Raw genomic sequence first — 15,609 nt, 5'->3', positions numbered from 1 at the left:
ATGTCGATAATCCAGTTTGTCACACAGTCGAGTAGTCTTGATGTGCCGTCGTAATAGCCATACTCAATCTCCAATATTAAAAGGGGATGGAAGCCGATGATGATCTGCATAGTCCTTCTGTGTTTGTTGGGCGCGATGTAGGTGGGTAGATATTTCTGCTTGAATTTGTCGTAACCGCTCCAAATGATCCTTTGCACTAGGATTTGTAGGTAACTCAGGAGTTTCTATCACACACCAACAAGGATGATAGCCGATATAAGCATAGAATGGTGTAACCCTAGTAGAGGAGTGGATATAATTATTATAAGAAAATTCAGCAAAGTGTAGAATATCTGCCCAATCATCTTGTTGATAGGTTAGGAAACACCAAAGATACTGTTCCAACATTTGATTGGTATGTTCTGCTTGTCCATTTGTTTGGGGATGATAGCCGGAGGAGAGATTGCAGGTGACCTTGAGCATTTTAAAGGAATGCTTCCAAAATTTAGAGACGAATTGCAGTCCACGATCACTTATGATATTGTCGGGAAGACCATGATGCCGAAATATTTCACACATAACAATTCCAACAGTTTCTTCACTAGTGATTTCTTTAGTACAGGGCAGGAAATGTGCCATCTTAGTATATCGATCTACCAATGTTAAGATTGCATTGAAGCCCCTTGAGTCCGGAAGATCTCTGATAAAATCGAGAGAAATAGATTGCATGGTTTGGTTGGGATCGGTAATGGCTCCAACAAAACATATGGATGATGTCGCAACATCTTCGCTCTACAACATGTATCACATGTCTGAACATAGTCTTCAAAAAATCTTCTCATATGAGGCCGCCAAAATGATCGTTGTACTAAATCCAACATTTTAGTACTACCAAAATGTTTGGTTGTGTATGTGTCATGACAATTTTGTAATATTTGAAGGCGGCACGAACCATTGGGAACATACAAAAGTTTCTTAAAGAAAAGTAATCCATTATGACATTTGAATTGTTGATAATCTATACCTGGTTGTTGTGATCGTGAACAAGATGCTCGAGAAGGATTGATTTGATCTAGGATAGCTTGAGCGAAAACATTTGTCTTCAAATCTTCATGCATGGTATCGATAATGTAGGAATCCAATGGAGTGTCAAAGACCCACGTTGCTTGAAGTCGTGTTGGACCCATGATTACTTGCTTTTGATTGTCGAAGGCCGGATCACCAGGACGAGGAGCTAGATACGAGTCTCCTAATAATGCATCCGCCTTCCCCTGTTGCGTGCCCGGGCGATATGTAATCTTGAAGTCAAAACCAGTGAGGAATTGGGCCCACTGAGCTTGTCATCTATTTAATACACGAGCATTCTGGAAGTAGGCAAGATTCTTGTGGTCACTGAATACAGTGACTTGATGAGGATATCCTTCTAAAAAATGCCTCCATTGTGCAAAAGAGTCCACTATTGCTAAGATATCCTTGATATGTATCTCATAGTTGATTTCGGCAGCGTCAAATTTGCGCAAGTGGAAAACCAAGGGATGTAGCTTCTCATCATTACCTTGTTGTGACAAAATACTACCGAGGACGAAATCAAATGCGCCAACTTCAATGATAAATGGTTTTTGTGGATCAACATGAGCTAAAACAGGAGCTGATGTAAATGCTTTCTTGAGACCTTCAAAAGACGTGTCTACTTCCTTAGTCCAAACAAAGGATTTCCCCTTCTTTGTAAGCTGTGTGAATGGCAAATTAAGTTTTGAGTAGTTTTGGATAAACTTGCAATAGAAGTTTGTGAATCCTAAAAAGCATTGCACATCTCGCAATGAACGTGGAGTCTGCCACTCTCTGGACTTTAGTTGGATCCATAGAGATGCCTTCCGATGAGATGACATAGCCTAGAAATTCCAGCTGGTTACAATCAAAACTACACTTTTCCAGCTTTGCATAAAGACCATGTTCTCATAGTTGTCTTAGTACTAATAATACATGAGAATCATGCTCCTCTTGTGTCTTTGAATAAACTAGCAAATCATCCAAGTAGATGATCAAACAAATGTTCAAAAGATCTTGGAATATATCATTTGCCATGTGCCGGAAAACTATTGGCGCATTGGTGAGGCCGAATGGCATAACCGTATACTCGAAGTGCCCATATCGAGTGCGGAACGCTGTCTTCCAAATTTCGTCTCCCGGTTGAATCCGTACGAGGTTATATGCTCCTCGTAAGTCGATTCTTGTAAAAAACTTTGCGCCATTAATTCTTTCTAAAAGACTCGAGATCAAGGGAAGTGCATATCTATTCCTAATGGTGACCTTATTCAAGCCATGGTAATCCACAACTAGATGAAGTGATCCATCTTTTTTCTTGACAAAGAAAATAGGTGTGCCGGCTGGAGATCTCAAATGCCGAATGTGTCACAGACATGGCGACAGTTATGTCAAGATTTGAACTCTTGACCTCTTGTATCATAGTCAAGTGTTATATTGTAGCCAACACATCCAAGTACATAATCATGTTATGCATATCTTCATAGATTATCTATTCACGTTCTAAGAGTTTTTAGAAAGTTCTAGAATTAGAAGGTTCTAGAGGGTTCTAGAATATTTTCCAAAATATTCTTAAGAATATTCTAATGCATGTACTTCAACTCACATTATAAATACTTGTAACCTCCGTGGTCCCCTTCAAGGGATTCAACGCCGAACATTGGCACATCAATCTAGTATTCTCGTTTCGCCCCATCTTGTCTCCTTGGTCTTTATCTTTGTCTTCATGCTCTTATGTCATTCCCAGCTTCTTAAGTTCCACGCTCTTAGCCCCATCATTCGTGCTCCGTCCGAGTCCGCGGTTGGTGTGTTCGTGAGAGAATGAACCCATTTGCCAAATTTTCCTCTATGTAGGCTCAAAGAACTTCAAGCTCGGTTAGTGACAAGTTGTAGATTGGTCCCCACGGTGGCTCTTTTCTGGGTTTTATGTCAATGGAACAATCATACAGTCGATGATGGGGAAGAGTACTAGCTTTTACCTTATCAAAAACATCGGCGTACTGATGATACTTCTTTGAAAGTTGAATTGTTGACTCCTACTTAGCGGTGTTGGAAGGCTTCACTGATACTGCGAATACAAGCGTTTCTTCCTTGCGTCCTTGTCACACAATTGTTGTAGCGAAATCATTGAAATCTTATGAGTAGATCCTCGAGGTTGTCGATACCCAATTTCTTTTGTTCTCCAATCTACGTCCGAATTGTGTAATTCGAACCATGGTAACCCCAAAACAATTGGATGCTTTGGACTACTAATTATATTAAATGATACTAAACATGCCAAATATTTAGGATAACATTAATTGGCTCTGACTCTTCTATGATATTTTCGGAAGCAATGGGGTGACCATCAATGACTACTACAGAATCTGGGCAAGGGAGTTTTCTTAGGGATATCTGATGAGCTTGGGCAAAATTCTTATCCATAAAGCAAGAATTGGCTCTAGAATCTAGGAGTGCTAATACATGTCCAACCAAACAGCTCCTATTTTGGTTGGACTTAGTTGTTTAACTCTTCTTCTAATTGACTAAGGACTACAAATTTATTTGATAGGCTTCGGTTATTAGGACTATCTGACACTCCTAATGAAATAGACTCTAGTTTAGTACTATTAGTACTTACTACTAGCAGCTATTTGATTTACCTGTCTTCTTGGCCTATGAGGACAATTAACTGCAATATGCCCCGTTCCACCACAATAAAGACATAGTCTATTTGCTTGACATCGTTGCTTTTCCTCTTTCGATAATGGTCGCGACGAGGTGTGGTGTCGATTTGTAGGTGGCCTCTAATCTTGCCCTTGGCATCTGGAACTGACGTTCCGAACGTCATTCGAAAAGGTGGTTAACACATCGTATCGCTCGACATATTGCTTCTGTGAGCGACTTTGGTTCTTCGGGGAAGGTCAAGAGTAAATCCTTGACATCATTACGTAGGCCATAACGAAATTGCTCCATCAATGCTTGGTCATCCCAAGGAATATTGGTGGCGAGAAGACGGAAATCCATGACATAAGCTGAGGCCGGCCGATCACCTTGGCGCAGTCTTTGGATTTTGTTGATTGCCATCCTAACGCTATCGGTATCTCCAAAACATGTTTTAAACTCGCTAATAAACTCCAAAATTATTTAACAAAGGAGAGTCCTTTTCTAACAAAGGGGCAAACCATGCCAAAGTTGTGCCACTAAGTAGCGTGCCTACTAGTCCCACTCGTGATGCATCGGTAGGATATCGAGAATGATGCATTTGAATCACCACAAGTACCTGATTAAGAAATCCTCTAAACTATGATCGCGTTCCATCAAACTTCACAGGAAGACCAATCTTGGGTTCCTTGGGCGTCCTTTGAGTGCTTGGTCCATGTTGTTGCAATGACACAATAGTTGCTTCAAGTTGTTGCACATGTAACATCAACTCCCCATGTTGTTGTTTTTCAAGAGCTATTTGTTGAAGATTCCCCAACAAACGATGATTTTCTTGTTCTAGTGCTATAAACTTTTCTTTTAAGCATTGGAGCTCCGAGAAAACGGATTGGTATGCCTGAGCGCTAACAATTGCCATTTAGTATTGGAGGAAGGAACGATAAGAGAATTAGTATGAAGGGAAGGAGGGATAAGAAGATAGGAAATTCGGTTCAAACTGTTAGGGATAGTACTAGAGGCAAGGAGAATTAGTACTAAAGATAGAGGAGAAGAATGAGGAATAGTACTAAGAAGGGAAAGGGTGTCTGAGAATCATGAGAGGGGAAGGAAGAGTGAGAATGATGACAACAAGAAGTATATTATATTATATGAAGAAAGATATAAGAACAACTAGGAGGCTTAAGACGGGCGTTGAACCGAATTGGTTCTTAATAATGTCATGTGCCTCTATTTATAATACTTTTAGGAGTACTCCTAAAGTTTCTAGAATGTTCCAAAGTAATCTGGAATATACATGAATTTCCTATGGTGAAATAATAAATTCAACCCATGTCACACAAGGTCATGGGTTCGAATCCTTTTGGAGCCATACCATGCCATATCATGACAATAACTCTCCACTCAAATCGGCTGCCACATTCACCTCCGACTTGCACAGTTGCTATCTTGCACTCTCCATGATCTCCCATCTTTACATAGCCATGATCCTCGGCTATGTAAGTCGAAAAACACTCTCTTGACGGGAACTGAACGCTCCTTATGCACAATGCTCGGCCACAACCGAGATTCTTTTCATACACAGAAAACAGGAAACGAAAGAACACGCGACGCAAAGGAGAGAAAAGGTACACAGGAGGTTTACGTGGAAAACCCCAAACTAGGGGAAAAACCACAGCAGCCCACAGGCTGCAAACTGTCACTATGTAAGAATGTACAACAGTGAGTTCACTGAGGCAACGACCTCGTGCTCACAGATCTTCGCCACAGGCGGCGGTTACAACAGAGGCAACGACCTCTTTCTCTCTCTCTCTCTGTACACAGTTACGCGCTCTCGCTATGCTTTTTCAAACAAGAATGATAACTACATCTAAAAGTTTGCCCTAAGTCATATTTATACTAATATGACTTTTCGGCTATTTACAAATATAGCCTCGATGGGCTCTCATAAACATATTTACGAATATGTCTCTTCCTCCGGTTCTCACCGGGTCTACGTCATCCGGCTCTCTGTAGCCGGGTGCTCCTCATCCGGTTCTCACCGGGCCTGCACCATCCGGCTCTCCGTAGCCGGGTACTCCTCATCCGGTTCTCACCGGGCCTGCACCATCCGCCTCTCCGTAGTCGGGTACTCCTCATCCGGTTCTCACCGGGTCTGCACCATCCGGCTCTCCGTAGCTGGGTACTCCTCATCCGGTTCATACCGGGCCTGCACCATCCGGCTCTCCGTAGCCGGATACTCCTCATCCGGTTCATACCGGGCCTGCACCATCCGGCTCTCCGTAGCCGGGTACTCCTCTTCCGGTTTCGGCCTCGGCTGAGCTCGTTCATCAGCACTGTTCTTCTCCCTTCCCATCCGAAGGGACCTGTCTCCCAACAGAAGTATATTATATTATATGAAGAAAGATATAAGAACAACTAGGAGGCTTAAGACGGGCGTTGAACCGAATTGGTTCTTAATAATGTCATGTGCCTCTATTTATAATACTTTTAGGAGTACTCCTAAAGTTTCTAGAATGTTCCAAAGTAATCTGGAATATACATGAATTTCCTATGGTGAAATAATAAATTCAACCCATGTCACACAAGGTCATGGGTTCGAATCCTTTTGGAGCCATACCATGCCATATCATGACAATAACTCTCCACTCAAATCGGCTGCCACATTCACCTCCGACTTGCACAGTTGCTATCTTGCACTCTCCATGATCTCCCATCTTTACATAGCCATGATCCTCGGCTATGTAAGTCGAAAAACACTCTCTCGACGGAGTTATGTGGAATGATGCACTCAACTTGATTACCCAGGTGCACTCTTCGCTTGCAAGATTTGTGCTTTCCTACTCACAAATGAACAGAATCTCCTCTGCACTCGTAGCTACGGCCAATGTGCCCTTTTCATCAAGAATCTTCATGGGTTGGACATTATTTCCAACACTCTTGTCCTTCTTGAGGTGTTGGCAGTCCTTCTGAATGTGTCAAGGCTTTCCACAATAAAAGCATGTTAGCTTACCTCTAGACTTGGATCTAGCATGTGACTTTTCTCTCCTTGGTGGACTCCTTTGCCAGTGTCGTGGAAATCCGTGTGTGCGTGTCAGATAGGACGGGACCACGGGTGTCTTGGACTAGGGAGTAAGAGGAGGGAGAGAAGCTTGGGAGTTCAACCAAGAAGGAAGAGAAAGATTAAGATGTGTCATTCGACACATCTCATATGCATTTGTGTCGTTCGCCACATGTTGGAGGACATTTACATCGACGCATTGTCGGATGGTGGCCACTGCCTTTCTATTTAGAAGTTTCCATTCCGACTCATTTCTTCTCTGTCGATTAGCACGTACAAGTCTTTTACTGTGAGAAGGTCCTCCATCTTTATCTTCCAGTCCGCATAGTTCTGAGAGTTTAGAACTATGATGCCTAAGAAGCCGCTCACACCTCCTTCCATCTTCAACCTTGACGCTCTGATACCAGTTTGTACGGATTTGCTCCCTTCCGATTCTGAGAAAGACCGACTGTGTAATTGACACCAAATACACAGAATACACAATTTTACATAGAAACCCTAAACGAGGAAAACCAGGGGAGCAGAGATTCCACTATACACAAGAGAGTACATAAAACAGTTACAATCTTCTCTGATACACATAGACGATAACCCGCTTAGGGTTCTTAGCAAGTTCACTGAACTTTGTTGCCGCTCTCTCACGCTCACACACCCTCTTCTCTGTCATGTAGTGCAACAAAGGCTAACAACTATTCTATTCTACTCTCTCTCTCTCACCTGGTCACAATGTTTGCCGTAAGTGTATTTATACTTATACACTATATGGGCTATTTACAAATGTAGCCACTGCTACTGCCATTTCTATTATAACAATAGTAGTTATTTAACTGACTGATCGACTAGTCGACTCTAGTGTCGACTGTCCAATCGGCCCAACTAGTCGGCCTTATCTTCGACCATTCGGTCGGCCAAACTAGTTGGTCATGTCTTTGACTTGGACTCTCCTACTATCGATTGTCCATGTCTTCGATTGTCGGCACTCGGCCCAACCAGTCAACTACTCCAATAGGAGGGATATATTCCTAACAAGGTATTCACCTTGTTGTTGTGTGTGGTCAGACATTGGCCCATGTTAAAGGTGTTGGATGACCTTCTCCACATTGTATGAAGCAAAGGTGGAGGAAGTTGGTTGAGTCCTTGATTTTTGTAGTAAAGGGGTTGGTGAGGGACAAGATGCAAGCTTTTTACATAAGAATGCCATAGTTGTGGATTCTTGAGGTTTCAAGGCTTTCTTATATGTTGCGAAGTAGTGGTCAAGTTTTTGTTCATCAAGAGATGGTATATGGGCATGTCCAAATCACAAGTTTCGAGGTGTTGAATAAATGTGTTAGTTGGTTTGCAACTTGTATAAAATTGCATTGTGTATCGGTTGGGTAAGTTGAATTGCTTGCATTAGTATCTCGTGGGGTTAGAGAGCTACATTCTTTGCTAATGCACTGGCACTTTTGCTCCACGGTGTTGTCCACCATGTGCACATTCATATGAGTGATCTAGTTCTTCTCGATATAGTCTTGAATAATGATATTGTACTTTGAATAGATTCATCAAGTTTGAGAAAAAGACCAAATTCTTTGCCAATGAAATGGTGCTCTGGATATCATTTTGGACAATTGGACTTTTCATGCTCTTCTCCCATGTTTGTAGCTAATCAAGTAAGCCACTACAAATCCTTGCGTGTTTTGCTAGATGTTACACATATTCTTGCTTCCATTTTTGACACAACCACACACTCTTGAAATTATGAGCTCCACAACATTGTTCCCCCATAAGCGGGAAAGCACACATTGGCATAGAAATTTTGCTAGCTACACATCCAATGCAATAAATTTTTGGTATCCAATACATCAAGTTGCTATTAAAAAGAGTAAATACCTTTCCACATTCAATTCTATTTAGACTCAAAGTCTAGGACATCTTTCTTCGTCACTTTGGTATAGGCATAAATGGACTTGTGAGTTATTTCTTGTTGGAAACAATCTTACACCCTACAATGTTCATATATATAGTATATAAGGTCTCCATGTATATTCCTACATAAAGGCCCTACCCCACATTGAGCCATGTTGATCGAGTTCGAGGGAACTATTGTTGCCAAAATAAAAATGAGGATGTGAATTGGCCTCCTCTAGCAAAATGCATGGAGTCGTCAACTTTTTGAAAGAAGGAAATTGAAGACGCACCAATTAGCTGAGTTGGCAATGGGCATGGTGAGGTATATGAATGCAACTTGCAGAGAACATCTACTTTAGTTGCGTTGGAGGTATCAACCACTGCTCTGGGTATTTCCTCCACTGACATGAGGCATGTGGCCATGTATAATTGTTATTACTAATGCTTTGGGACATATGTATGTCTGTAGCAGTACAAGAGCAATTGAAAGGGTAAAAATCTATGCTGAAGTTTCATGTAAATTGCTTTAATATAAACCATTGTTGGGAAATATAAAACTACGGGAGACATTCAAGAACACAAACAAAAAGAAAAACTACTGTCTCCAAACTTTCGAAGATGCTCGTACAGACTCAAGCAACCCCCTCGATATGATGTACGTTATTCCTGTCTTAGGCCATACAACACTATGATACATTTGGTAGATGGGGAAATTTACAAGACATGGCCATTTGCTAAATTGAAGGGTCGTAAAAGAAAGGACATTCTTTTTTTGCAAAAAAGGGGGAATGTGTTTCTAAAAGAAAATGTGCTACAACAAGAGAACAAGTTACATGTGCTCGAGGAACAAGCACATGGTCCAAATGGTCAATCCAACGTGCTTAAAGTAGACACAATCTAACCCAATCTATTCAATTTGACATGATTGATACCGCACAAGTACGCTCCATGAAGCACATGTACTTTTTTTCTACAATGTGCTTTCTTTACAAGAAAAAAGATGGTGCTTAATTAACTCGGTGAAAAAAGGGGATAAAAACAAGGGGAAAGAAGAAGCTTGGCCATAAAATAAGGTGATGGCATTTTTTTCATTTCTTCTCCTCTCCGTGTTTGATAAAAGAGGAACACAAACCATTAGTCTCATGCTATAAGGATCCAAGCGGACTAATTCTTCTTATTGATAGAAAGGAAAAAGGAGACAAATCATGCACAATCTTCACCTCTCATTGCGAGGAATGAACAAAGCTTTTCTTGATTCTTCTCGACTGGTCTCTTCCGATATTTTGAGGATTCCTAAATGCTCGAGTAGCAAAATACTCTAGACTGTAGGGTTTAGCGTTTACAGTCTTTCTAGGTGAGTAGCCGACCAATCGCCTAACCTCTTTTTCTTTGAAACATGGTGGTGCAAGCCCCTGAACCTTCTTTTGTATGCTTTTGAGACCGCTACACCTAAATGCATGCATGTAGGTCTTTGATACCACCACCAAACTCTCATACAAAACTTCGGATAACTAGCATAACTTTTTCATACTGAAAATGCAACTTGGCACCATTTATCACTACTACCTTTGGCCCATCTTTTGGATAGCTATAGCATGTAACTTTCTTGATACTGATCATGCAACTTGCAAGAAGTGCCCAGAAAGAAGAAACTCATCCATCCAAATTTTACACTTGAATTAAATAAGAATTATCAACCTTTATATAAAGATCTTGACCAAGGTTGAGAAAATGTCAAAAGACAAAAAAGAGAGATCCATCCATATTACTGATAATTATGTGTACCAACAAAAAAAGTAGCTACAAACAACAAAAAGCAGAGGGTGCATGCACCATTTATCACATCAAATATAATCCTTTGATACAAAAAAACACAGATCCATCCATTACTGATAATTTTATGTACAAAAGAAAAGTAGCTGCAAAACAACCAAAAGCAGGGTGTTGCACCATTTATCTCATCAAACATAAACCCATTTATCTCATCAAACATAAACCCATTTATCTCATCAAACATAAACCTTTGAGCAAATCAAAGGTGTCCACACTGTATCCTCAGTTTTTCCTCATCATAAATCAAAGATGGCGAAGGAGAAATCTCTATTCAAGGATACCTCTTATCATCCTTTGCGTTTCGTAGAGCACAACATCCAACAGAATAAACAACAACGAGGAACACAAAGATGATGATGTTGACGATGGCAACTTTCCGCCAGTCTTGATTTATGTTTTGCAAAACCCCAGCCTTGCATGAATCGCAGTTAAAGCAAAGATCTTCAGGTTTGATACTGTAAATGGTACAATCACTAGCAGCACTGCTAGAGGTGCATGGAGTCCAAGTGGTTGCATTCACAAAGGTGCATCCACATTCAGTAGGAGGTTTGCAACATCCTGACTGCAAAAAGTAGAAGAAAGAGAGAGAATTAATAAAAACCGTATTGTCACTATCAGATTCCTGTCCAAGTCTGAAGAATCAAAACTAATTCTTGCACAAAAGAATTTCTAAGGCCAATATGCATGTCTATGGAGTTGGTATAGAGTTCATAACAATTAGTCATTCATCTGTTCTGTCTTTTTATTTTTTTGCAATGTAAGTGGTTTAGAATTCACTAACAACAGCAATTATCCCCATACATTTCATTAACTACCTGGAATTGGTTTATAAATCACAAGCTCAATGTTTAGATTGATAAGAAAGTTTATGTGTTCATATGTTCGGAAGGGGGGAAAAAGCAAAAGCAGATCGATTTCCAGTGTTGGAGCATACATTAGGAAAGGAGAAAAAAGCAAAAGCAGATCAATTGTGGGTGTTCCATCACAAGACATACGACCTTCGATGGATACAAAAAGGTGCAGATAAACATATGTCAGGAAAAGAGAGAAACGCAAAAAACCAGATCAATTGTATGGTATAGCGTATGGCATAACACATGTCATACAATCTTGGACCTGGGCACAAAAGTTAGATCCTTATAATTTATACCTGCTGCATAAACTCTCTCCCGAACAACAAAGTCAAAAAGGCTAACCTCACACAAAGGGGGGAAAAAAGGGCACAATCACATGATCTTTGGATGGGGAAAAAAGCAAGGAGCAAAAAAGCAAAGGCAAGGGCAAGGGAAACTTTTCAACAGCGTTCAATCCTAAATGATTTCATCATATACAATGTGGCAAATAAAATAAAAATGCAAAATCAGAAAGGAAGTAAAAAAGCAACTTTGAATCTTGGAACAAATGGAGTAAACAAAAGGAACTTTGATGCTTTGGAACAATACAATTTGGCAAGAAAATAAATAAATATGCAAAATCAGGAAGAAAGCAAAAAGCAGGTTGAATCTTGGAGCAAAAAGCAAGAAAAGGAGGCGCATATGTTATGATAAAAAGAGTTGAGATCAGCTTGATCAGATGCAAGAAACCCTAAAAAAACAAGAAGAGATCATACCTGGACAGGGGTGAGGTCGGCTTTATCGAATGCAGCTTCTGTGAGATAATCCGAGTTGAGGCTATTGCAGACCTTGGCTTTGGAGAGGCAGCTCTCCACCTTGGCCCAGTTGGATGAGTCCTTAATCTTTCTTTGGAGCCATGTGGTATAGTCGCCGAGCCGATACTCCTTGTAGCCCTTATCACTCACAACCTGGCCTGCAGCCTTGTTGGTCACGACGAACGCAAAGATCGTGAAGCAGAAGAGGAGGAGGATGAGCAGGAACATGACCACAAGGTAGAGCCACAGGAGGAACCTCTTCCGGAAGCATGATCCGAGGAAGCCCAGGAGCGACACGACCAGGATGAACACTCCGATGCCGATGACCGGACCCTGCAGGTACTTGTAGCACTCTGTGTTGTGCTGATTTGCAAGCCATCCCCCAATTGCTATGATGGGTATGGAGAGCAGGAAGGTCAGGAAATTTAAGATGCCTACCAAGTAATTGCTCAACCCCATTAGGTCTCTGTCTGTCTTGTCTGTCTGCCCCTGCGGCTTTCTCAGACTCGGATCTTAATAAGGTTTAATTAAGACTTTCCGAGAGATGGAGATCTTTATTAGGGATTGGAAAATCTTCCTCAGACTCGGATTATTATTAGGATTTTTCCAAAAATCTGACAGATGCACAGGTATTAGGGCTTCCAAATACCCTTATTCGACAGCAGATAGGAAGGTTGGTTTCCAAGATTTCAGATAATATATGAATACAGATCTTAGGCAAAGCAACCAACCTTTCTGAGAGATGCAGAGCAGAGACTTTAGGTTTTCCGAACTTCCAGAGCGCTTGACAAACCTGGCTATGGCGGATTAGGGTCTGTTTTTTATTAGGTCGGTTTACAATTACAATATAAGAAGGAAAGGAAAGGAAAGGAAAGGAACGGAAATTAGGGTTTCTATTATGTAAGAACAGATCAAAGACAGAAGAAGATGGGATGGAGAGGAGAGAGTCTGCTCTGTTTTTATAGTGTATATTTTGGAGATGATGATGATGATGATGATGGCCAGGTCAACAAAATAACCCCCCCCCCAATTTCCAACAAAATTTAGACGCGCAAGAAAGAGTCCATTTCATACGCCAAGTTTTGGGTCTTAGAAGACCTTAATTATCTCTTTCTTTCTTTCTATGTATACATATATGTGTATGTGTATCTGTATGTTTGTATGTATATGTGAGTATGGGTATGTGTATGTGTATGTGCATGTGTATGTTTGTATGTATATGTGAGTATGGGTATGTGTATGTTTGTGTGTATGTGTATGTTTGTATGTTTTGTATGTATGTGTATGTGTATGTTTGTATGTTTGTATGTTTTGTATGTTTTGTATGTATGTGTATGTGTATGTTTGTATGTTTGTATGTTTTGTATGTATGTGTATGTGTATGTGTATGTGTCATGGTGTATGTTTGTATGTGTATGTGTCATTGTGTATGTTTGTATGTGTATGTGTATGTTTGTATGTTTGTATGTGTATGTCAATATGTGTATGTCAGTATGTGTATGTGTATGTGTATGTGTCATTTTGTGTGTTTGTATGTGTATGTGTATTTGTATTTGTATGTGTATGTCAATATGTGTATGTGTATGTCAGTATGTGTCATTGTGTATGTGTATGTGTCATTTTGTGTGTTTGTATGTGTATGTGTATGTGTATGTGTCATTTTGTGTGTTTGCATTTGTATGTGTATGTCAATATGTGCATGTGTATGTGTATGTGTATGTGTCATTTTGTGTGTTTGTATTTGTATGTGTATGTCAATATGTGCATGTGTATGTCAGTATGTGTCATTGTGTATGTGTATGTGTATGTGTATGTGTCATTTTGTGTGTTTGTATGTGTATGTGTATGTCAATATGTGTATGTGTATGCGTATGTGGTTGCATGTCCGTGTGTATTTGTTTGTGTGCAATGCATGTACATGTTCGTGTCACATCTCTAATATCTATGCATAAATGTGTGTGTGTGTGTGTATGTGCGCGCGCGAATGTCTATTGAGCCAATTTCTTCTTGCATTGCTTATGGATCGTGCATGTGCACTCCTTGCTTTTCGAGCGTGATTTGTCAAAACCGTTGAAGAAACTATGTTTTATGCATCGATTCCCTATCATGTGTGTGTGTGTGTGTGTGCGCGCGCGGGCACATTTGCCATGTACTTCCTTTTGAAAAGATAGAAATGTGCCATGATTTGTGATACTTATGTAGAATGATTCGTTCCCTCAAAGCAACCGCGTGATACAAATTCTCTATATGACAATTTGTATTGAGGTTGTTAGTGGGTCATATTCTCTCACTTGTTAAGAAGAAGAAAAAACATTGTACTTAAATATTTACATGTGGATACTAATAAGATCCACACCATGAATTGGAGGTGTGGGAAAGGGGGGGGATGTAGATCTACATCTACTTTCTTTGACTATTCAAGTAGTGCATACTTATCTTAGTCCATACTTTTCTTGAGCTACATTTACATTCATATATCATCATATGATCACCGTATATGCTTGTTTTCTAGTGTTGGTAAACTTTTGCGACATAGTAAAATCCCTCGATTATATCCAACTTTTGACTTTGTCGAATAGAACAAGAAAACTATATTTCCAAACTCTTATCTACAAAAGCAAGCCTTTAACTTTGTGAGGTATTAAAATATGGATTTGTGTGGGTCTAATTTTACTTGCTGATAATGCTGATTACATCTTCACCTCTAAAGCTCATTATCAAAATAAACGCCTACAAGTGTAACTTTGTGAGATATTACAATATAGATTTATGTAGGTCTAATTTTACTTGTTGATAATGTTGATTACATCTTCACCTCTAAAGCACATTATCAAAATAAAATGCCTACAAGTGATTTACTTAAATATTTTGAACATTTGCATGTTACCATGCAATGATACTACCAACAAGTCTTCGTACATGTAATATCGAAGCATATATATGCAAAATTTACATCTACTTTGTAGTTCCCTTTATAGCTATACCTAAAACCTCTATCTACAAGTCGATTTGACCAAGATATTCAAACAAAAACTTTGATTAAAATGTATGAATTGTTATTACAAACAAATTAACAATATATTCATTGACTACGTAGGAGAAAATCACTATATGAAAGGAATCACAAACATGAATATTTCATTGTGCGAGTTTAACATGTTGGTCTCAAATTCTTGCACGTGCTCATCTCCAACTTTAAATTATTCTTGTACACATGCATATGATCTAGTCTTTAGGATACATTCTAAGATGGGAAAATAAAATCCTTGAGGTAGATATATAGCAAAATGAACATTAATATTGTACGAAAAAATGGCACAGTTGAGGGAAAGTATTTTGTTTTCTTGTTTCAAATACATTATAAAAATATGCATGTAATCAATATTTTGATCGACAAAATGGTGTAACTGTCCAATGGGTTGGTTGAGTCTCAAATACTTATTGGAACCTAAAATCCCTCTGCTTTAATGTTCTTGGAATAAAAGGGGCTACCAACACAAATGAAGGAATACATATA

The 15,609-nt window shown here is 39.7% G+C and overlaps 1 protein-coding gene across 1 annotated transcript; it reads right to left on the bottom strand.

Annotated features, from left to right (window-relative positions):
- Positions 1-10,468: 10,468 nt before the first annotated feature.
- Positions 10,469-12,924, bottom strand: LOC147860629 (tetraspanin-8-like). The gene is made up of 2 exons (XM_087324933.1): positions 12,054-12,924; positions 10,469-11,006 (listed from the first exon to the last, which is right to left on the bottom strand). Exons 1-2 carry the CDS (start codon positions 12,549-12,551, stop codon positions 10,716-10,718), a joined length of 789 nt encoding a protein of 262 aa, XP_087181059.1. The 5' UTR covers positions 12,552-12,924; the 3' UTR covers positions 10,469-10,715.
- Between the last annotated feature and the right edge of the window lie 2,685 nt (positions 12,925-15,609).

The sequence above is a fragment of the Azolla caroliniana genome, unplaced genomic scaffold, assembly GCF_043228905.1.
Source record: "Azolla caroliniana isolate FFs.n. ecotype wild unplaced genomic scaffold, voAzoCaro1.0.p SCAF_9, whole genome shotgun sequence".
Classification (NCBI taxonomy): Eukaryota; Viridiplantae; Streptophyta; class Polypodiopsida; order Salviniales; family Salviniaceae; genus Azolla; species Azolla caroliniana.
This window is presented reverse-complemented; position numbering and strand designations above follow the sequence as displayed.

What these genes read in the sequence shown, in the direction of transcription:
- LOC147860629 (XM_087324933.1), bottom strand. Translation starts at nt 12,551, where the DNA reads ATGGGGTTGAGCAATTACTTGGTAGGCATCTTAAATTTCCTGACCTTC. An exon ending in CCGACCTCACCCCTGTCCAG is followed by an intron (nt 11,007 to 12,053) that starts GTATGATCTCTT and finishes TACTTTTTGCAG; the next exon opens with TCAGGATGTTGCAAACCTCC.